Consider the following 22,177-nt stretch of genomic DNA (forward strand, 5'->3'; position numbering starts at 1 on the left):
TTTGTAAGAGCAGATTCTGAGACCCCATTATTCAATACAGTAGACTCAAGCACCTCCTCCCCATTTGAGGAATTCTCAAAGTCCATAATGTTTAAAGCCAAGTTACTACAACTGTTTCAACTGCTATTATGCATTCCAGCTTTATCTGTTTATGCTTTCATCGCAGGGCTAGCATGTTTTGAGATACACCTTAATCATTCTCCCTCTCCCCCCTCTAGTTCTCTACAGTGAGCAGAGATCTGTACTCAGCTATTTCAACAACGTTTCCCTCCCCTCCATTTCTGACATGCACACCTGCACATTTACATAACCGATGTAACACATCCAGTTTTCCCAAGGCTTGCTGAATACTGGAAGATTCTAGTGAAATGAAAGAATAAACTAACAAAGCAATGCAAAACTGTCCCTTGTCCTTTATTCCTCTTGCCCTGCACTCAAACCTTCTGCAGGAAAATTTTTGCGTAAGAAAATAAGTGACTTTTTAATGGACTAGTCAAATCTTTTTCACTAACAAATCTACTCTGAAGAAAAAACAAACCTCAAATGACATGCATGGATAACTAAAATCCACAGTGGTTTTAGGCACATTAGCAGAAAAACTACATCGTAACAAAAGATTCGTGTATTCTGCACATATACCACCAGCTGTAAAGAATCAAAAGTAACTGGACCAGTTTGACAGTTGCTGGGCAGCAGCTTGTCTTCATTGTTACAAACAGTTAAGATCACTAGATAACAAATATACTACCCTGTTAGATTTAGAAGAAATAATCTAAAGATACTGTATTTCAAACGTGTCGTCCCACATTCCATTTTGTTTTAAAGCATCTTACACTGCTCCTACTCCATCTTATTTCCATCTGTACATCCTCCTTTCTCAGGATGTTACTTCCACCCTTCTGGATGTATATTTATTAGATGCTGTTTTCACCAAACTGGAATTTGTGTCTTAGCTCCATCACTTTACTGTTATATTAAATACATGTTATGCTGTACACCAGTGAGTAAGTCTGTTAGTTGTTTTAACATACCAATCAAACATTGTTCAACTGTATTAAAATTATGTGGCTTACTTAACAACTTTAGGCCTAATATTACTTACCGATTCTTTTTCAACAATTCTGTTCAGCATGACAACCGCTTTGGTTTGTTGTTGCCACACCATTAGCCAAAAATGACAACATGTATTAGGTAGTGGACCCTGTGCAGTAAAGAAAAAAAAAATGGGTGGGAAAATGTACAGGCAAAGCAGTGTTTGAACACAGTTAATGGATTGCTGCATGAAACAGGAAAAAGTCTTCCTCTGAAAAGTCTAAACAAATTACTAATAGAATGATAGAAATGACAGGCAAGAAAGTAACCACACTGCACAGATCATTCCAGTACTTAGAAGTCTTAAAAAAAAACAAAACAAAAACACAAAAATAAAACAACAAAACAGTAAGAACTCAGGGAAGGGATGTTTCAGTTCACGCATCAATACTATTGTGCCATTAGAAGAAAAGCTACTGCAGGCATGCTCAGAAGGTACAAGATGTGAAATAAGGGGAGAAAATATTGTTGCAACCTATTTCCAAAAGAACTGAAGAGCACGAAATATTTCAAAAGTTTTATATGCAATAAACTTTTCATACTTAAATATTCCCTTTAGCTTTTTCTTAAAATATAAAATAACGTGTTCACGACTAGGTCAAACAGGCAGTTAGTATGAGATATTTATAACTCACAGAGACAAGGAACCATCCAAATACAAATTACGACTGTACAAATGCCCTTCCCTCAGATTCTCAATTCCTATAACCACCTAGTAATTGGTACTACTTACCTGTGTTAAAATATAGTATCTCTGAGCTTCTTCTATGACCACTAGGCTGGCATTGATATAGTCATTCTCGGTGTTCTGCAGTTTTACACGACTATGATCATCTGAAATTCAAAGAAAATTAAGAATTTATGATGCATCCATCTTGATGAATACTCTCTAACAGGCAAGTTTAGGTCTGACAAGCAATTAGAAATATATTCTGCAGTTCTAACCAAATGGCAAACTACAAATATGCATGAAACTGACTTCTCATGTACCTTTGATAACTGCCTGTCTCATTCTCCCCTCAGCATTCCATCAGAGTAATTTCAGGCAGCTGTTAATAGAACCTGCTCAGAAAACTGGAATACCCAGTTTTCTTTAAAAAGCAACCAAACAAAACAACCCTTCCTCGCATACCAAAAGATGCTCACAGCCATCCCTCAACAGTTGCATTTCCTTAATACAACAGCACCACAACCCACACCAGGTAGCACTATGTCCTGTCACACCAGATCACTCTGCTGCATGGTTTCCTTTAAGTTCAGAATTCCACGATTTTTGGTGAACTGAAGTTTCATAGGTTGAGGTAGAATCATAAAGTTAAACTCACACAGCTTAAAAAAAAAAAAAACCAACCAACCCAAACCCCCCAAAACCTTGCAATAATTCAAACCAAGCTTTGATCAATTTAATTTTCCCCGTAATTTATTGTTTAATACTATAAAAATTAAAAATACTGAAGAAGGGGCACATGCAAAAATGTACCTAATCTAATCACAGTTTCAGTCTCTCACGATCACACAGAAGATTTCTCTATTTATGGCAGAGGAAAGCAAAGGACTCCATTTAAAATTCTAACTTAATATGAGAAAGATTATCAGACTGTCATACTAAAACACTGCATAATAAAAAGTCATTGTGGCTGTTCCTAGAACCTTTTAGTATCTGATTTATCACCCTCTAGGAGACATTTACGTAATCAGACTTGTTCACAGCAAGTAATCCTTCAGCCATTTATTAGAACTGTATTAAATAAACAGCATTTTTAGTTTAAAATTTGTACATAACTGCCTGCCAGGAAACAAGATCCAATTGACTGCAAAACTCCTGATGCTCAACTGCCTACACAGACTGTTTATGAGAAGAGTAAATAAAAAAAACAGCAAACTAAAATGAATTTAAGAGACTTCAATGCATTTCAGGAAGAGACAGAAGAGATTCCATAAAGAAGCTGACAGAGTTGAGAGTGAATTACAGTGCAATGACAGTTTTTAACTTATGTTCACCTGGTCTAACCCACAGAACTCATTCAGGGCGCAGACTGGTGGCACAGATGCCGTTAAAATGTCAGCCCACTTTTCACCAAAAGGCTAACCTCCTTTTGATAAACATCTTGGGAAATGCACAAAATCCATGAGTTTTGACATGAGTAACTACCAAGTATCACATTCAGTGCAGCTATAACAGGTGAACTCAGATTAAGTCCCTATATCACAGCCAGTCTATACAACCCAAGGCTTATCTAAGAAATCCATGAATATGACCCCAGATAGGCAAAAAGCTGATGGGAATCAAAAAACAGTTACTAAATTAGACTCTTGTTCTATAGACCGCTCATATGATTTTATAAATACTTTCTGTATGTTTGGAAACCTGGGAAAAGTACATTTACTAGGTCTTGATCCGCTTTTATACTCTTCCTCATCTATCTGCTATTGGCAACTGTCAAAGATGATCTTGCTGGATTCCAGAAGTCAACAGTAAATTACTATTTTTTTTTGAAGGACTGAGATTTGAGGTTGTCATCCTACCTCCTTTAGCTGCTAGCTTTTATATGCAGTCCCATACAAACGTGCAGAGAACAGAAATATGCTCAAAACGTATTTTTAATACAAAAGTATGAGAAAGTTACTGGTTTAGTCCGTTTTCATTAGCATTCCAGCTGTAAGGCAACACCGTCTTGACTTTCAGGAATCTTAAAACAATTTATGATACATCTCTATGAAGAAAATAATTTTATCAAAGCCAAGACACAGTAAAATTAAGACACATGTGCGTTTAAAAGTAAAATATGTCTCCTTGTATTATTTTGCCTGGATAGGAAAGCGTTACTTTTTCCTTTCATGTATCACTTTATCTGAAATGTTTCTACTGGAGAGAAACCAAGACCTTTGTAAATATTACATGTCATTTGCCAACAGGAAAAACTTAAGATCTTGTTATAGTAAATCACACATACCGGTACTAGTGTTCTCGGAAAGATGACGTAAGCAAGCACTGTTAACAGTTTAATCACCCAGCAGCAGCTGCTGTATTGCTGCCAGTAGGAGACAACTGCCGAGGCCGTAATGAGGTTTCCTACTGTAATCTTTAAACACATTGCCAGGCTTATTTTTTCCTTCTTATAGATAATGCTTTGGAAACATGCCAAATAAAATTCTGAAAGTTTTTTTAAAAGTCCCTTTAACAACTCATTCTATGGACAGACGGCCTGCCTCCCTCCTCCTCCCCAACTGAAACAGAGGCTGTTCTACAAATACACTGGCATACACTCCACAGGACAAAGCAAGCCACTAGAATATATTGATTTCCCTTCTTTCAAGGGAAAAGGTTCCTAAAGGACACAATGACCTAGAAACCTCATTCAAGCCCTGGCTTGCTCTTCTGAATTAAATGAAGCAAGCCAACTTTTGACAGTGAGTTAGCTGTAACATATTTCCCATATGTAAATCATTTCCAGTTACAAAGTACTTTAGATTTATATGAATGATAAACCTATCTTAAATCTTATCTTAAAGATTTATCTTAAACGTTGCCATGCCCACAACAGGGAAAAATATAGTACTCATTTTCTGAAGTGCTAATTCCCCTATTTCAACAAACCATGCAGCCTGAAAAGGAAGTGGAAACCTTAAAAATGCTTCTCATTCTGGCTCCTGCAGTAGGAAAACTACTCCCAGAACGACCCTGTCTGAGATAAGCAAACTCTTATTACCCACTTCGAGTGAAACCCTGTCCCACCGATATCACTGACAACACTCCCCGTGTCTCAAATAAGGCCAAGACTTCACATTACACACCAATTTGCCCACTCCCTGCTAAAAAGAAGATGACATATCCAGTTAAAACCAAGATATGAAATGTTTGGCATTTTACATCATACGGTTCTTGCAGCTGTTTAATGACATGTTTTCATTTGAAAACAACTGTGTTTCTAGAAGTGAAACCACTGTATAACTTAATTATCTTTTATCCAAGAGATGTCTCTGGCTCCCCAAATACAGAGCTATTAACGAGGGAGGGTGAAATGCTACTTAGTGGATTAAAGAAAGTCATAAATAAAACATGTAGCCATAAGCCATCCCAGTGACCCGGTCTGACCCCTTCCTGCCTACCAGCAAATCCTCTTCATTTCACTCACCTAAATCTAGTCTATCTGAGCTGCTAAATTATTCAAATTACAACACTGTCACTAGACTTACAGCCTCAAGTTTCAGAGGTAGCCTAAGGCAAAGGAAAGGCAAAGTGACTTTTCCCTACCCTGTCACTGGTTGTACGCAACGAATGCCATCATATCAATCGTGGCCTAGCTCATAACTGAAATGTATTCATACTGAAATATATGCATAACTGCTGCATAGGATCCTTACACTTTTAGACAGGACCGTGAAAAAACAACTTAAGATACAATAAAGTTTAGATCAGTATGTGCTATAAAACTCCCCTCTTCCCCCACCCCAAAGAAAGAACTATCTCCAAAAGCAGCATGTCGAGTTTATTTACACCATGGTTCTGGTAACAAGACGTTTTAGAGAATCATTAGATAACGTCATAAAAATCATCAATGTCAGCTTCTAACACGGACAACAAGAAGTGCAGAAGGCTTATTTTGGACAGATCATCTCCTTGTTCTCAGCACGTACACTCAAAACACAGGACAGAAAGGGAACATTTTTGTAATCGTTATTAATCAGCACTATGTGTGAAACCATCCACATCAGCTCCAACTCTGTTCCCTGTAAAGCACAATACTCTTCACGTTCCTCTCCCCCTGGTATATACTTTATGACAACTGTAAACCTACGGTTGAACGGTCCAAAACGGTGTCTACTAATGGCCACAGGAAGAAAACAAGAGGAATCACTACCTCTCAAGACCCTCCAACAGTAACACAATCTACCATTCAAAAATGTTCAGATGACCTAAGAAACTGGGCTACACACATTACAAAGGAAGGCTAAAGATACAATTGTGTAAACCTACCCTCCAAAAGCAAAAAAAAAAAAAAAAAAAAAAAAAGTCCTGCCAATTTTGCTGAGGGGATTTCCTTTTTGCCTCTAAATCTGGGAACACAGCAAGCAGATGTCTAAAGGTGTTTACAGTCAATCTGAGACACTAGACTCCTCTGATATGAACTAAGGATAAGATTTAGAAGGAAAGTAATAACAGAAATCTTAAGGTTTCATTAAAGTTATCAATAAAGAATAATAACCTCACAAGTTATTTTCCTCTTAACAATGTTTTCTGAGAAATGGTTTCATCTGTCAGGAAATGACTGGCTGTCAAACCAAACCTATTTCATATTAACTTCCTGTTTCAATACTACTACATAGCCAAAATATTCTTCTCCCTATTCTACACTAATACCAAACTGCTAGACTGCTGGGTTTTTTTGGCTAAGCAGTAACTCTTGAGGGCTTTTATCCAACCAAACTTATACACACCATAGCTCTTTAGCCAAGAAAATTAGACACTAACAAAGATATTTATGAAACTGGAGACAACACGAAACTCGGCTGTAATGGGCAAAGAGGACTGGCCTTTCCCAGCTCACAGAAATCAACTTTTACCTGGAAATGTATGTAACAGACACAAATTGGTTTCAGCGTGCGAGTGCTGCATATTATGGTGGAAATGGGGCAAACTAACCCAAAGCATTTTTTCTTGCACTTGTAATTGACATCTTTTCTGTAAGACAGAATAATCTTTGCATTTCCCCTTGCAGACATACCTCCTCAGATTTTAGACTGGCTTGGCCGCTATTTAGATTACCAAACCATTTTCTCACTGCTATGGAGAAATAAACCATTTTCATCAAGTTATGTCTTATGTCTTACAATATGTTTGAATAGCTAGATCTTCAGAGTTTAACTGCTAGTTCTGAAGGCCTTTGACTATCGCAGAATATTAGTATTATCACCCATTTTTCATTTAAACACTGGTCAAGAGCAGTAAAATTTGCAAAGTGAAGGAGCAAGATGTTAGGATTGTGTAAGACTGAGTCATCTTGCATTTCTGCAATGCCAGCTCCTTGCCTACATGCGCCATGATTAGACGTGTTCACCACAGCAACCAAACCGCACAGCTATTATCCCAGCTGCTTTGAAATTTACGTACTGCTATCTTGCAATGTTATTTATCATATATTCCCTTCCAGTTCTCTTTCTCCTCCCAGCCCTCATCATTGTTACAGAAACAATTGAGAGTCATATCTGAAAACACACAGATGTAAAATTCAACAGGAATTAGTTCAAACACAGTGTTTTGCTTTGTTCTCCTCATACGGCCTTGCTCCTAGTGCCCAGTTCTGCAAGCTATCTTGGTGGCTCAATTCAAACCTCCTTTCTTTCACAAATGCTAAAAAAAGAGACACGCTTCATAAAGTTCATCACCTTAGTTCAGTCAGTATGTTATAATTCATGTCAACTAGCATGTAATGACTCTAACCCCTTCCCAAGCCCAACTACTACTTCAAGACTAGATTTTATCTAACTTTCTCTCTCTGCTCTTGCACAGGGTCCAGGGATTAATACAATCACATAATTGATTTCCTTCTGGCTAAATGAGCATTTCAGCAGCAAGCTGTGCCATGATCAGAGCAGAGGTGTTTGGTACTCTTCACTACTGTAAAAGACATGCCATGATTAAGGCAAATTTTGAGCTCCAAAAAACTACAGGAGATGAATGCAAGTCACACCTCTAAGATACTATTGCAGGCATTACTAGATGCTACTTAAATAACACAATGTCTTTTTATTTATTTATTTTAGAAACACTTTTTTTGAAAAGAAAGAAAAAACACAAATACGGTGAAGGTAAGCTGCCATTCTCTTTGCAGTAGTGCCTAAGAAATGAAATCTGTGGATGGGAGAAATGGTAAAATGCATGAATACAACTTCTGCCACAGAAGTTGTGCGGGATATTGGACCCAGGACTAGGACTTGGGTCTCATGGGTTCAAATCCAAGTTCCTCTTCTTACAAACCCCATCCCAATTTAGGTATGAAACAGAAAGTGAATAAAACGTGATCTACTTTACCACAGGTAAGATGCTAATGCTGTGCTGTAACAGGACAGCAGACCTGGGACACATTAGTACCTCTGCGTAGATGAACAAAGGTCCAGCAGAGGCCTATCTCCCTTTGCGGAGCATACAGCGGAAGTTAGTAAGCCTTGACTAACTGGCGGTATCTTCTTCAGAGCTGTACTTTTCTCAAATAGACCATACTGGGGAATGCCATGCAGACGCAGCAAAGAGGCCGTGCACTGAACTCAAGTTCAGTTTCATCAGAGTGCAGTATTGAGATTCAGCATTAAACCAGACGGGATCCATTCGGTGTGAACACACTGTGGAAGTTACCACTCCAGCAGCAGCCTAACGAGCAGCACACGGCGCTGCATCTGACCAGCATGACTCAATCCGAGACCCTTTCTGCGTAATTTTGAGAAGTGCTATGCACATGCTGTTACCACAACTTTCAACTGGAAACAAGGAGTTCAGCACTTCTCCAAATCTTACAATAGGTATTCAGATTAGGCTCTCAAACAAAAAGCCCCAATACACCAGCAGCCCTTCAAAAATTCTAGATCCAGTAACAAGAAGGCTTTTATGGGCCTTTGGTGCTCTCAGAAACTTCATACTAAAGAACACGCAAACATTTAACCTGTTCCAACTTCAATATTTTGTAGAAAAATTAAGGCTGTACTAAATTTTTTTCCTAGTCCTTTTGAAAGTTATTTATGATAGCTTTCTCCACCTCTAACTACGTATTGGTATCTTTTGCTTACATGTCTTTTTACAATGATTTTGGATTACAGTTTCTAAAGTAAATGCTGTTGAAAAAGGTCCACAACATTTTAGTAGCAAAGAAGCTGGTAAAAAAACAAACAAACAAAACCCGCTTGTCTTCACCTGAGATGTAAGATCATCACGTCCCAAAGACCACTTTATGGAAGTTAGTAAAATACAAAGCACTCCATACCATATCTACTTCCATTGAGAAAATTAAAGAATAACTTCAGGCATACATTCTTCCAAACAGACAAAAGTAACAAAATCTCAAGTATTTTTTAAAGCAACAGTAGAAATCGAGTGGCATTTATCCACACAATCTTATAAATGTGCCAAATCACTTAGCCCAAAAGGAAACTGTGTTAGTCAAGGCTTATTAACTTAATTTCTGTGCTCAGATGTTGATTTTTTATGATAGATAAAGCAATATTAAACAAATAAATTTCCTTATGAGAAAAATATCTTTAAAATATTACTTTGCAACTCAAACATTTCCCTGTATACTAATAACTATAATTTGCAATTATCTCTCATTCACCATTCAGCACAATGAGCTTAACCTGCAAACTCTTCTCCCTTCTCGTATACACATTTGTGTATGTGTTAGGAAAAACACATTAATCATAGGATACATGCCTACAGAAATAAACAAAATACATAATCTACAATGACCATGACTTATTATGTAGAGTATTTAAAAGTAAACCAGGTAAGTAAAAAGTCTAGAAAGTTTACTGCAATAATTACAGAAAAGATACTTACACGGACTAACATCTCTGTATCTGTTTCGATTTCTGTTTTCTGGATATTTTGCAACTCTATGAGGGTAGTCACTAGATTTATGTCGAATTTCCTTGAAAAGACAAAAAACTCAATTTACTTATAGCCAGTAAACTGATTAAGGTCACTGTTCTACACATCCTGTTGTAAGACTTTCAAGCTTATTCATTAATCAAGGTTATTAATAATTAACATTTTTAAAAGAACCTTTACTACACCTAGTGTTATTTTCACTCAGAAAACGTGTGTGTCATTCTTGGCCAAGCTGTTGCCATTTAGATCTTCCCATACTTGGCTACCCCCACCAAACTAACATGAGGACAATTTGGTAAGCAACTGATGTAGTAGGAACAACGGGGAAAAAAACCCCAGATATTTATTATGCTTACAGTTTACCTCAGACTTGCATGTTATCTCCCACCGTAATAAGAGTCTCAGACAGACAGACATAACAGCAGTATACTGTTGCTTTACACCAACCAGCAGCATAAATCCCCACAAAGGTAACTGAACTAGTTAACAGCCACAAGGTTATTCTTGGTGGTTTGATGGTTCAACCCATATAGCTGTAGTAGTTAAATATGATCCAATATGAAGCAACAACTCTAGACTCACAAATATCAATGTGAAATCACAGCCTGCTTCTCCCCAGGCGTTAATACAAACCTTTCAATAATCTCCATTTGGAAGACATTCAAACATACTCATTTATGCACTATTTTAAGGAGCACACTGTTCACATATTCTGAATGTTCGGTTTTATTCATTTTTTGCCTCTGAGTGTATCTTTTCCACAACTTCACTTACATATACAGATTTACCTTATGGAGGTAACTGAAAACACAGCTAAAGTGCTATTGACGAGCAACCTCCAATGGACTGAACTATCCCTCGGTATCTCTGTACTGATGCCATCTCAGCAGACATGCTGTACGATATGGAACTCACAATATTTCATTTTGAATTCTCCTTTTGTTTTTAGATGCTGCTGCTACTTGTGATCATTATGTCCCAAAGAGCGTTTAAACTTCTCTTTACAACTACGCATTCTTTGGTCTTCTCTGTTTCCACTATCATCTTTGTCTTCTCAAACTTCTTAAGTAATCTATCTATTCCCAGACAATGAAGACAGCAAAAAGGACTTCAGTGGAAATCTAACATACGTAAGGAAGCTCCATTTTTTACCATCTGGTGCGTGACATTACTCAAGTGCAGTGCCAGCCTGTAAAGAACCTAAATCACAATGTGCAGCAGCAACTGTCAAGCACGAATGCTCTACATATTTGTATAAACATCTCTTGCTCTATTAGACAATGAGGTTTTTTTTATTTTGATACAGCACACTGGAACTTGTCTTCTCCTCTAGTTTACATGGCTTACAAGCTTTGGAGCAACCACATGCACGTTGAATAAATGCATCTGGCAGGCACTCACAACCAAGTTCCCATAAAACGTAAATTTTGTATTACTCCATAACAGGATGCAACACATATTGTTTTTAAAAGCACTGGCATCCTCTGTGCTCAGAAACAGACCTGTAATTTGGTCAAGAAACATTACACCAGCTAGAAACACTAGTACGGTGATGGGGCGCAGGGGGGCTTGCTGAAAAGAATTAAACCTAACAAACTTTAATGACTAGTTCTAAAATCAGTTTTCCCACATACAATTCAGCCATCACAAACTGGAGAAACGAATCAGATGCCAGATGTAGCGTAAGGCATACTACACAAGAAAAACTTGCACTGGAAAAAATAAAAAGTGAAAACCAGTATTATTTATTCAGTCATTAATTCAGATTGCATAGGAGCTCCAGGAGTCAGCATAAATATTCCAAACTTCATAGAATTTTACCACAAGTCTTGGCAAATTCATGGAACTGAAGGGCAAATACACAAAACTGGTCTCAGCAAGAAAAATAAAAAAACCCTAATACCCAACTTTTTTTTCTTCAAAGAAACTTACCCTTCTCAGGGCAAGTATGTAGGTTTCTTATACAACACTATCATAGGAAAATACCTTCCTAAACAAAAACCCAGTGCGAAAACAAGTAGTCAGGAATTAAAGTATTTTCTACAAGTTTGTGCTATTTAAAAATATCATTGACTATTTTCTGTTTATGTTTTTAAGCAGATGTGTATTCTCTGGTTTTATCATTCAACAAATGCATTAAGTATCCTGAAAAAAATCCTGAGTTTGCAAAATCTACAAAATCAGGGAAACATAAAATTCCAAAGTGTAAAATTCAAAAACTTTATTAAAAAAATATTTTACAGCATAGCTGTAGTAAAAGTAGAAAATCCATACACAAAGTTTAGCAGAGATTAACATACAATTTTCTCTGCAGTTTACTTCTCCAAGTGCAACTAAATAATATTAAAATGACTTGGGAAAGCTAACTTGTTCAGCCTGGATATACCAGATGTAACGTGTGTGTATGCTTTTCTACTTCACGAAAAATACTGGTTGCAAAATTCTTCCCTTAGACTTTTATGTCATTAACTTAGCACAGTTTATTGCTGCTATTCCCTGTTAAAGTCAAACCACGTTTGAGTTCCAGAGTACACGTCTAGAGATAATGTATTTGAAACACATGTAAATCAAATACGCTGCTAATTTAGGGAAGAAAAAGCACAACTTAGAGCTCGTTAAAGAGAACTTTCGGTTTGGGTTGTTTTTCTTCATTTGCGAAAGAGCACTGTGAAACACGTACTGGCTCGAGTAACTGCTCTGGCACTGTAACTTCGTGCATAAAGCCTGTTTGATGGAACTGACCCAGAGACTACTGTTGCAAGCTAGCAACCCCGCTGTTTCCAGAGAGGAAGGGCAACTGGCGCCTTTTCTGAGGGAGAACGGCGCGGGCCGCCCGCGGACGCCGGGCAGGTGAAGGCAGCGCTGACAGGCGCTGAGGCGGGCGCCCGAGGAGCCGCTGCGCGGCGGCGCCAGGGGGGACGGCGAGCCTCGGACGGATCGATACGATCGCGTGTAACTTTCCCCTCTACCTGGAAACCGCGGGGAAAACACCCTCGCCCGGCTCCCATCGGGCCGCTCGGTGAAGCACACCCCCCCCCCCCCCGCCAGCACCCGGTGGAGGGGCCCCGGCCGCCGCCGAGCCCGCGCAGGCGCAGCGGCACGGCGCCTGCGCACCACCCCGCTCCCGCACCGCCCCCCCCCCCCGCGCCGCTTCGTCCCCGTCCCCAGTCCCCGAGCGCGGCGGCGGAGGCCGCCGGCCGGGAGCATGCGCGGCGCCTACCCGCAGTTTTCGCTGCCTGCACCTGAAAGCCAAGCCGAGCCGCGGCCCAGCGACTTCCGCTCCCCGCTGAGGCGGCGCGTACCGGCGACGCGCGCTGCCGGCCGGCGGCCCTCTCCCCGTCCTCCCTCCTGCCGGGGCAGAGCCGGAGCGACCCCCTTCCCTCACCAGATAGCGCGCCTGCCAGTCGCTCGTGGCATCGATCTCCTGGAACTCCTGCTCGATCATGGCGGACATGGCGGGGGTGGCGGCCGGCAGGCTCCCGGCCCCGCGCGCGCTGCCCACCACACGGAGCGGCGAGCGCGCTCCGCCCCGCCACCGCCGCCGCGCGCGCACATACACTCGCCACGGGTCCCGCTGCCGCCCGTGCCAGGCGCATGCGCCCCCCGCGCCTCCGCCCACCGGGGCCGCCGAGGCCACGCCCTCGGGGAGGAGAGAAGCACCTGGGGTGACGTCACGGGGCGGGGGAGGGGGGAGGAAGGCGGGGCGAGGGGGGAGGAAGGCGGGGCGGGGCCGCCCTCAGGTGGGCCGGGGGCGCGGGGGTTGGGGGCCTCGGCCGGGCCGCGGCGCCTCCGCCGATGGAGAGGCGACTTCGGCCGCCAAGCAGCCAGCAGCCGTTTGCTGTCCCGGTGTCCCCGACGGGACAAAACGCGGGCAAGACCGCAGCGAGCGAGGGCGCTTCCAGCCGGCAGCGAGCCCCCGGCCCGCCTCGGCGCCGTGACGGCCGGCGCGCAGCCCGCGCCCCCGGGCCTTCAGCTGCTTGTTTTAAAAAAGCAGAAGTAGGAAAACACGAACGCGCCAGGCAAACAAATCACGGCAGGGCTCGCGGCCTCGAAAAGGAGAAACGTCGAGAGGCGGAAGGCAGCGGCGAAGAGAAAGCCCCTGAGGAAACGGCTCCGCAAACGCTCAGCGAAACTCAAGGTCACGCGGAGTTTGGCAAGGGCTGCGTTGCCCAAGCTGCAGGCAAAGCTGCCCTGCGGCTCGGCCTGACGGGGAGGCGCCCGTAGCCCTCCCGCCAGGCGCGCTGCGCCTCACGCCTCGGCACGGACTGCTGATGTAACGCACGGCCATTTAAAAACGCGTGGTGTTCACCGGCACCGCGAAGGGGACGGGATTAAAGTGCCGGGCTCCCGCCCGCCCTCCCCGCGTTGGCCCCGCCCCCTCCCACCGCCTCGGCGGTTAGCCCCACCCCTTCTGTCGTCGCCCCGGTGGTTAGCCCCGCCCCCTCCCACCGCCTCGGCGCTTAGCCCCGCCCCTCTCTCCCGCCCCTGGCCACGGCGCCCGTCGCCTGTGGTGCGGTGGCGGGATCCCACTGAGCCCCCTCAGCGCCGGGCCCCCTCAGAGCGCCCGGTCACCGGGCTTCTACACGCGTGCGGGGGCTGAGCGTGGCCTCTACAGCCCCCGTGATAAGCAGTTGTGCAGTCCTGCGCGTGGCCGCGCCGCCGCTGCGCTTCCCTGCGCGCCTTCCCTGCTGTGGCGCGGGGCTGGGCCTCAGGTGATTTCTAAGAACAATTTCAGATGCGTGTCGTGAGGAGGAAGGGTCAGCGGAGCGAGGCGCTCGCACCGTTAGCGTTCTGATGCAATTACGTCGGTGCGCTGCGGATGAGGTAGCATGCCGGCCGCTGTTAACGCAGCACAGTGTGAAGGCCGGAGTAGCATGGGCAGCCAGGGATGATGTCTGGCACGAGTGTTGCCCACATCACACCTAAAGGCCAAAAGTCGCGTGCTGGAGAAATATGGCCTCAGCCCTGGGTGAGCTGAGTTCACGCTCCCCTCCACTGTGGTGTTTTATAGCTAGAAAACACAGGGACAAGGGTCACTCAGCATGACACAAGAGATGGATGTGTGGTTACACAGGTAAGGCAAATTTTTTTGGAACAGAATTCTGGTTCTGACGTCCAAGCACGTGTCATCGGCTGTTGCATTTCCTTCCTGTCTGCAGGCTGCAGTGCAGTACGGCACTCCAGATCCACCGGCTGATGTGCTCCCTCAGGTCCTATAATGGAAGGCGGTATCTTGAACACTGGGGGTTTGCGTGATGCCCCTCTGAAGCACAGCTGATGGGACACTATGCATCACTAAGTTCATAGCATGTTTCTCCAGGTAACTCAAGGAAATGTTGCATAAGATTTTCTTGAACGGTGCGTTCAAAATTTGAAAGCTATGTGGGGAGTGGCTTTTCTGGATTTTTCTGCCTGCAAGACTGAGGGACAGTCTATGTCTGTTGTTCTGCAGGTGTTCTCTAGTTAATCAATGCGCTACACGTGACCAGTTGTGAAATAGGTAAATTAAGACAACGTGTGAATTATCTTCCTGATTTAGGAGTGCAGAGAAGAACCTAAGTGCCCATCCTCAAGGTAATGATTCTTTTTAATTTAAAACGGGTTTCTTTGAATTCATGTTTCAATGAACAAAAAGTGTTCTTAACCTCAGAAAACTGGTCTTGCACAGGCTGGGAAGTAGATACATAGAAGCTGTCTGCAAAATAACAAATTTTAATAAAGAAATTAAAATATACAACTTCCTCACTGATTTTAGTCTTCAGTAGGCTTTTCTATGGCTTTTCTATGGCTATGAACTTGCTGACCAAGCTGTATTTGTAGCATTTGTTATCACGGTCTTTTTTACCCCTCGCTGGACCTACCTGTAGGTGCCCATGAAGCCATCCGACACGGAGCACAGCTAAAGGAGGCCCAGTCGCCGTCCTGTCCGTCCAGAGAACAGAGAGTGATGCTGCCCGACGACACGTTACTCTCTCTTTATTCTGGAGCAAAGGCCAGGGAAGACTTGGAGGTTGCTGCCCGTGGAGTGTGGAAGGACACTGTGCTTGAGTCCCAGGACAGCTCTATCAGCTAAGGAGTGCCCCGTGTGTCTCAGCTGAGCAGGCCATTGAGACACTGGTGTGTTTTGAGAAGGATGCAGAAGTGGTAGTTATATAGTGATATAGAAACACAGGAACGTGTATTCTGCTCTTCTAATTAGCAGCTGTCACGCATATGAGAAGCTTGTGCTTGTCACTGCTTGTGATATTTGGGGATGTAGTTCATCCCGAGAAAGCAATGTAATTGTGTTCTTAGGAGAGGGAGTTTTATGGTAGCAGCTATGTTTAGGATCCGTAACGCAAACCAGTGCCTGGAGACAGCTCATGGAAAACTAAAAGAAGTGTTTATTAATTGGGATTTACAGCTGGCTTAGAAGAGCAATAACTGGTAAACTCGGGGTTTCTGGAGAAATTGCCATTGTTTGCTTTTGGTTGTTATTTTTCACTGCAAATATGCTGAAAATGTTGTACCAGTTCTCTGGTTTTTGGGAATTGAGCCCAGGATAGGCCCAAGACTACAGTTATAATGGTCTACAGAGGAGAACTGTATACACAACATAAACCAAGTACGCTCATTAGAAAACTTTATTTATTCTATTGCCAATAGTATATTCCAGTTCTGTATTGGCTGTGTTAATACGGATGAAAAAAAAACAGAAAACTAAAACTAAAACCCAGATGAACGACTACAGAAACTCTTAAACCCTTGAGACAGAGTGAGACATATGCAAAGCAGGATAATGGAGTTGCTGGAATGTGTGGTATATTGTTAGTGTTTTCGATCCTAGTATAAATACAAACAAGTAGTTACTGCAATGTTTTCTTATTAACATGTCTGATAATTTGAGAAGGCTCTTGCGGTGCTGACAAAACAGGCGCCCCAGGGTAGTTGGTATCCACAGCAGTTCTGACCTCAAAATTGGTTTTGGTGCCCTTGCTCATCTGAACGAAAAAGACCAATCAAGTTAACTTTGAATGGTGTTTGTCCAGTGACCTTGACCGAACAATTAGCTTTAGTACCAGTCCGGAATGGACTAAGTGCTTGTTCCTCCATGTGTATGGTTTTTTTGGGTCATTCAATGGAATTACTTAAGTATCATTTATTGGAAATGATCTGGTTTGTGCTGTTTTTCTGAGAACCATTTTGGATATTGGTAGAGGAAGAACAAATTCTTCCCTGAGGTGGTTTTATTCACAAATACAGTCCATATCAATCTTAGCCGTTACGGAAGAAAGCTGTAATGTGCTTAAGCTTGCCACGGTGTGAGCAGATGAGAACATATCTTTCCTGATTTAAGTCTTATAGCCCAAGGCCTAAAGGAGAAAAGGATCTTCCCTTCCCCCACGAACTGGATAGGGCTGGAAACCCAGAAGGGCTAGCCACTCTTCTGGCATCTGGCAGGGAGCAGGAGAAGCTGAATAAAAAGGTCCAATGGTCAGGATGAAACAGGTTTCATTTGTTCTGTGCGTTTACAGTGGAGTCTTCCCATTTCAGACTTCTGGGGACTGTATTCCTTGTTCAAGTGAACATTAAAATTCCTATTACTGAAAGCGGGTGCCAGTGCAAATACCTGTCCGCAGCTAGATTATTGATTTCCTCCCCCTGCCCAAAACTGTATTTTGGCATACAACAAAAGAAAAAAAAAAAAAACCAACTTCAAAATGTATGTAGCAAAATGCAAATCCTTGTAGCAGCAACAGTAGCAGAAGCACAAGGGGCCCCAACGGGTTTGCATTCAGCTAAGGAAGTCTGTCACATCAGTCATAGGTCCACAACAGTGGGGTTCTAGTGTCCAACATCTGTTAAAAAATGGCTATGTAGTAAAAGTGATGGAATTATGGGAGCTGGAATTATGCTTTGAAGAGAAGGACAACACAGCTGTGCCCAGACTAAATGATTGCCCGAACTGTAGTTTGGAGTTCTGGGTAGAAGAAATTCATGGCCAAGGGAGAAAGGAAAGATTAAAGTCTATTTAGGAAGTCTGTTTCATAGTCTGGAGATCTGTGCCAGTCTGTATGGCACTGGACTCCTGCGGTGAAGCTGAAGTGATTGTGGAAAACCGGCGACTGGCAGAAGTGCTGTCACGAGTGACTGGACACTAGCTGGCAGAAAAGGCAGCCCGCCAGGACGTGTGATGGGTAGAACGACTTCAGGCTCTGCTGTGGCTTTGTGAAGCAACCCTTCCAGCAACCTAAGCTGGGGTGTGCACTCAGCCGCAAAACCTAATGCCTATGAGTCAATGCAGGGGGTGTGGGGTACGGCTACAGGAAGAGGAGAAGAGCCAGTTGCCAAGAGAAAGATGACTCCAAGTTATTGTTTTTATTGCTTGTAGAGAGGATCTCGCTTGCTGGGGATGGTTTGTATACCTTGCCTCTCTCCTTTTCACCCCTAGCTACAGTGACATTTATTAAAATCACAGTTTGCAAGTGAGAAAGTCTAATTCAGTGAGTGTCCAGAGTGGCTTGATGGCATTCCACATTCCTGGTTAGAAGGTAATTTTGTTACTAGAAACTGCAGAGACAGAAACTGGCTATAGCTGTTACAAAGTTTTCACATCGAAAGTTTATTGAGAGTTGCATTTATTTGAAGATCACTGGTTGATTACATTTTAAAATTGTTTTCTTCACGGACTGAATAGAGCTGTTTATGCTTAGACCATTTCTAATCTCACAGTTATTATTTCAAAGCATCACTTTACATTACTGTGTAATGGTTAAAGAGGTATCTAAACTGCAGTTCTGGAAGCAGCTTTATGTTGCCTGGTGAGTCTTTAATTCACATTCTCTCATCATAATTTTGAAATCACGTTATCATGATCATGTAACACTTCTGTAGCACAGATTCTGTATTTTAGTGGCTTCCCTGCTTGATTATATGTATTTTGATCTACATCCAAGCTTATCTTCCAAATTACAAAATTAAGGGCATTCTCTGAATTACAGCTGAAAAGGTTGCAATGGACGACTCGTACCACTGTTATTTGCTAGGAGAAGTTCTTGTAAGAAAATACTGTTTTGGCAGAAGAAGACTTTGTACTGAGGAATATCGGTAAATGTTTCTGTTATAAATTTGTGTTCTCAATTTTATGTTCCAGTTTTACTTTGGGTTTCCCAGCATCTGAACCAAGCAATTATGCCTATTTTCATGGGTGTTAAAGTCTCCAAATTGTGTTTGCCTTTTTCTGTTTCCCAATAGTTTGAAATAAAGTAATAAAAGTCTTTTTGGCAATGTGATTTAGGATTGTAATCTGTTTTGTAATTTAGGTTTCTGCAATAGACAACCTGAAGTGCCAACAGGAAAGGATTTTCTTTTACTACTAGCTGTAATAATGATTTAAAAAATCTTATTGTTACCAACTTCATAGAAACTTAAATCTACCTTGTGGTGGTGAGCCTTCAACATTTATTACAGTAATTACTTCTGTCTTTCCTGTGCTAGCAGAGGTAGACCTGGGCAAAATTTGTGATATCTTTGTCTGTTTTTAAGTTGACATTAATATATCTGATTTCATGCAATTTCCCGTATAAGCTCGTCCTATTGAGATAATCGGCAGCCCTGTCGGAGCCACATTCTCTGAGTCACTGTTTGGATGGCAGGGTTCCATGAATGTGTGGCTAGTTTTGTCTGCTGAGATGTCCTTTGGCATGTTGTATAGGGCAAGGTGTTCATGCTTGCGTCCGTGTCTAAAGGCATTGAATCTTGTAAGGACCATGGAATACTAGATAAGAATTTGCATAGCTACATTACTTGGCAAGGCAGGATTGCGATAATCAATGCTCCTCTCTTTTTACCCGCAAAGTAAATCAGAACGCAAGGAGGAAAATAGATTTTGCCTGTAGGTGGCAAAGAGCCATGAAGAAATTGTTAATTTTTCAGGCAGTATGATTTCCTAACAAAAACACATCACTAGTGCGTGGAAAATTTATCTTTCCTTTTTTTTCTTTGATAATGCCTCTTATAAAAATGGCTTTGAAACTAATCTACCAAAGTAAGGATTCTTAAAAAAATCTGGTTTGCATAACAAGTATATTACAGTTTCTGAAGGTATGCTATGTTTTCTTTGGTCCGGACATTTAAAACCTCTAATTCATACCCTTATGGCATATGAATTGCTGTAAATGCTAAACCAATTTGTTTTCTCAAAGAAAAGAAAAACTGAGTATAATGTACTGAAAGAAGGATCCATAACACAAGTTTTCCAATTGGAATGCTGTCAAGGTCTTTAACATCTTATTTTAGCCAGTGGAACGGTTCCAGCAGCTCAAGTCATGACACTACCACTTACTGGAATTAACAACCCGGGGAGAAAAGCGCCCTTGTACAGAACGTGTCCAGTATCAAAATGAGTGTATGATATTCTCTGGATCTTTTGAATTTCAGACCTCTCTTTCCCGCTCTCTCACTGCATGCGGAGAGATACAACTAGTCATCAAAAGATACTCTTTTCTTTTGAAAAACCTCGTGGTACCACTTCTCACACAGACCACTGCAGCTTTGTTCGTGGCAGACAGTAGTACCCTCTAAATACACTGGAAGCAATTTTTCACAAAGAAAACACTTGAGGTGTCCTAGTACACCATTTTCTTTACTTTGCCGGCCTTTTATATCAGAAATGTCTCAATTGTGTGTTAGATCACTCAGATTCTTCTCAAGATTTAAGTATAAAGTAATGTACTTACTAACACAGATTTGCAGTAATGGAGCAATGCTACAAAGAGATAAAGAAACAAAGTAAGTTATTAAGATTATATTTGTCAAGAAATATCCTCCAGGTCACTTTAGCATCTCAGCTAGCTTCTAGCTCCCATTCTCTTACGCTAATTTTGGAAGCTCTATTCACTTGAAAATGATTGAGAATATATTTTGGCCTGTGAATACCATATAAGGAATAGATGTGACAGCAGCAGTGGTGAAACGAGAAGTGGGATGAATTGTTTGTGAAACCCAGCCACACATACGCTCTTGGTTCTAGGGGTTTTCTTTGGGGAACGTCACAAATCCTGTGATGCCAGTATTTCTTGGTCCCATAAAAAGTGGTAAGGATAATTCTCACTTAATTTCCCGAGTTTCAGCGACCTTGGAAAGTAGGATGAGGCAGCCAGCTGAAGGAGGTAACTGCATTAGCCATTACAGCTCAATCTGCTGTCAAATATGCATGAACGGTGGGCAATATCAATACAGAATTTACACGGTTCTGTCACAGCAAGTGGAATAAATCCTGAATATCTTTGGAAAGGAGGTTCCAATGAAATAATGCAATGCTTATGTTTTTAAAACATAAATATATATGCCTTTCAGGGTGACATGAAAACTTTCCCTTCTCTTTCTTTTACCTCTCGCTTTCCTGAGAGAGGAAGTAGTTGGGAGTGCTTTGTTCACACAGAGGAATGGTTCATTAATAGGTTCAATAATGAATTAGATTAATGAAATCTATGCTATACCCCCCTGATTACTCTAACTGGAAACTTACATGCACAGCATTATATAAAATCGTTTTATAATGCGAGTTGCATATATGTATACATTTAAATCTACCACGTGTTACCAGATGCGATGGAAATTAAATTAGCTAGAAGTACCAAGTGCCGAACTATATTTTTCTCAATCATTTAAAAATATTTCTATAAAAAGTAGGGCAGATGATACTTTTAATAATCATGCAGATAACTGCATGGTTAACTCTTCGAAGTTTACCTCTTTCAACATTAGAATACAGCATTATTGGGGGAAAATGGAAATAATATTTTCGTTTGACTAATCTGTGTAATTGAAGAGACAGTGGACAAGTAAACTCTGCGCACAGAACGTTTCTGTTCAGCATTTCATGCATGTGTTTATTCTCTGTGCACAATACTTGTGTATATAAATATCGTCTGTTCCTGCTGTCCTCCCACAGAGTGCTGCAATGTGCTGTGTATCCTCTTTGTATTTCAGACGTCTCAAGGACATTTGTTAGGCTCAGAAGCTGTGCCTAGTACTTGGGGACAGTACATCAGCCACACACCAAATCTGATGCACAAATCCGAAATAATTATATTTCAGCTTGTTCAAAAGCAGATAATTTTTGTGAAACGTTGAATAAGTTGTGTCAGTAGAAATTATGTCTGTTAGGCATATGTTGTTTTCTCCACAACATGGCATGTGAGTTACCTTGGGCAGGAAGCAATTGCTGGTAATTAGTGTCACTTACCCGACCTTTGCTGAAAAGAGTATTCACTGTTCAGCAGTCGCTAATAAGCCTCCACAATAGAGCTGTGTGGGAACGTTCAAAGTGCCATTAATCCCAAGGCATGATGCGAGCATGCCTTAACGTACTCAAGTGCTCTTTTTAGCGTGTTCGTACGGTGGACGCTCTCTTGGCTTTGGACCGTGTTTGTTTTGACATGTCTCAAGTTTTCAGTTTAAATATCTGTCAGAGCACAAACAGCCCTTGTTCCTGTAAGGCCA

At 41.8% G+C, this 22,177-nt stretch overlaps 1 protein-coding gene and 1 long non-coding RNA gene across 5 annotated transcripts in view; one reads left to right on the top strand and one right to left on the bottom strand.

The window, feature by feature from the left end:
- Positions 1 to 13,301, bottom strand: part of PTPN2 (protein tyrosine phosphatase non-receptor type 2) — a 33,127-nt gene extending 19,826 nt beyond the window's left edge. For 2 of the 4 annotated variants that reach the window (XM_087757209.1, XM_087757195.1), the window contains exons 1-4: positions 13,077 to 13,289; positions 9,641 to 9,731; positions 1,826 to 1,926; positions 1,103 to 1,201 (exon numbers count right to left, since the gene is read on the bottom strand). In XM_087757209.1, coding sequence (XP_087613335.1) covers positions 1,103 to 1,201; positions 1,826 to 1,926; positions 9,641 to 9,731; positions 13,077 to 13,145 — 360 coding nt within the window. In that variant the 5' untranslated portion in view covers positions 13,146 to 13,289. Of the gene's footprint in view, positions 1 to 1,102; positions 1,202 to 1,825; positions 1,927 to 9,640; positions 9,732 to 13,076 lie in introns of all 4 variants that reach the window. The other 2 variants (XM_087757202.1, XM_087757187.1) reach the window with 1 other exon arrangement.
- Positions 13,302 to 14,438: 1,137 nt separating this feature from the next.
- On the top strand, positions 14,439 to 18,954 carry LOC148057392 (uncharacterized). The gene is made up of 3 exons (XR_015704696.1): positions 14,439 to 15,011; positions 15,144 to 15,265; positions 15,559 to 18,954. It is a non-coding gene; the product is annotated as an uncharacterized LOC148057392 (long non-coding RNA).
- Positions 18,955 to 22,177: the final 3,223 nt, after the last annotated feature.

This window comes from Nipponia nippon, unplaced genomic scaffold (assembly GCF_047370975.1).
Source record: "Nipponia nippon isolate SJK-2023a ecotype South Korea unplaced genomic scaffold, ASM4737097v1 scaffold_1, whole genome shotgun sequence".
NCBI lineage: Eukaryota > Metazoa > Chordata > Aves > Pelecaniformes > Threskiornithidae > Nipponia > Nipponia nippon.